General features: G+C 56.7%; 1 protein-coding gene across 1 annotated transcript in view; it reads left to right on the top strand.

Annotated features, from left to right (window-relative positions):
• The window catches only part of SMARCA4 (SWI/SNF related BAF chromatin remodeling complex subunit ATPase 4), a gene marked incomplete in the record, with an annotated part of 97,591 nt that overhangs the window by 13,910 nt on the left and 82,631 nt on the right, over nt 1-1,050 (top strand). The window contains 1 exon segment of the mRNA XM_027765557.1: nt 901-1,033. Coding sequence (XP_027621358.1) covers nt 901-1,033 — 133 coding nt within the window.

Below are 1,050 nucleotides of genomic sequence, written 5' to 3'. Positions count from 1 at the left end.
GAGATTTTCACTGTAGGGCGCGTGCGCTCGCCAGACAGAGAGAGACATAGAGACAGAAAGCGAGAAATCACCCCCCAGGGGGGATGGTCACGCCAATCCGGATCTTGGGCACGCACGCACACACGCATGATGTGAGTTTTAAGCCACCGGGTCCGGGACACGAACCGTGGTCGACTACGTGGGAGTTCAGCGACATAGCCATTACGCTAACTGCTGGTTCCCACACAGCATGAGTTTTAAGCTGCTAGGTCCAGGGCTCGACCTGTGATCATTACGTGGGAATCCAGCAGTGTAACCGTTGCGCCATCTGCTGGTCCCCCGGTGTCATTTTCTAGCCTCCAGGTCCGGGACTCAAACTGCAGTCACGTAGAAGTCCAGCAACGTATGCGCTATTCCATCTGCTGGCCCTGTGATCCAGCTTCTATTTTTTTTTTTTCCAATTTAACATTATTGATTTAATGACTTATTTCAATTTGACCAGAGAGGGACAGAGCAAGGAAGAGAGAGGGAAAGTGAGAAAGCAAGCCGCCGGGTCTGGGACTCTAACCGTGGTTGTCCACGTGGTCGTCCACCTGCCAGCCCTGACCCAGCTTCTCTTGAGCGGCTTATTGTCACCGCGCCGTAGAGCCGGCCCCCTTGTGAATTTCCGGTTATGTATCCGTGCGTTCAAGTGACAGTGCATGTCAGTGGCCCCAGAGAAACCGCCGTCGTGTGTGCAGGTGGGCTCAGCGGGTGTTGTCTGTCTCTCCGGATCATCAGCCTGCAGTTCACTGTTCAGCGCCGTGGGCCTAGGTTCTTGCCGTTCTCTGGTGGGGGGTTCAGGCAGCCCCTCCCGAGCAGGCCACAGTGAGTCCTGTTCTGTCCTGGGAACCTCAGGTCACAGGGCCGACTCTCTTTCAGCCTCTGGATGAGACCAGCCAGATGAGTGACCTCCCAGTGAAAGTCATCCACGTGGAGAGCGGGAAGATCCTGACGGGCACCGATGCCCCCAAAGCCGGGCAGCTGGAGGCCTGGCTCGAGATGAACCCAGGGTGAGCAGCCGGAATGCCG

The sequence above is a fragment of the Tupaia chinensis genome, unplaced genomic scaffold (genome assembly GCF_000334495.1).
Source record: "Tupaia chinensis unplaced genomic scaffold, TupChi_1.0 Scaffold138665_1, whole genome shotgun sequence".
NCBI lineage: Eukaryota > Metazoa > Chordata > Mammalia > Scandentia > Tupaiidae > Tupaia > Tupaia belangeri.
The sequence above is the reverse complement of the archived record's forward strand: the minus strand, read 5'-3'. Positions and strand labels throughout refer to the sequence as shown.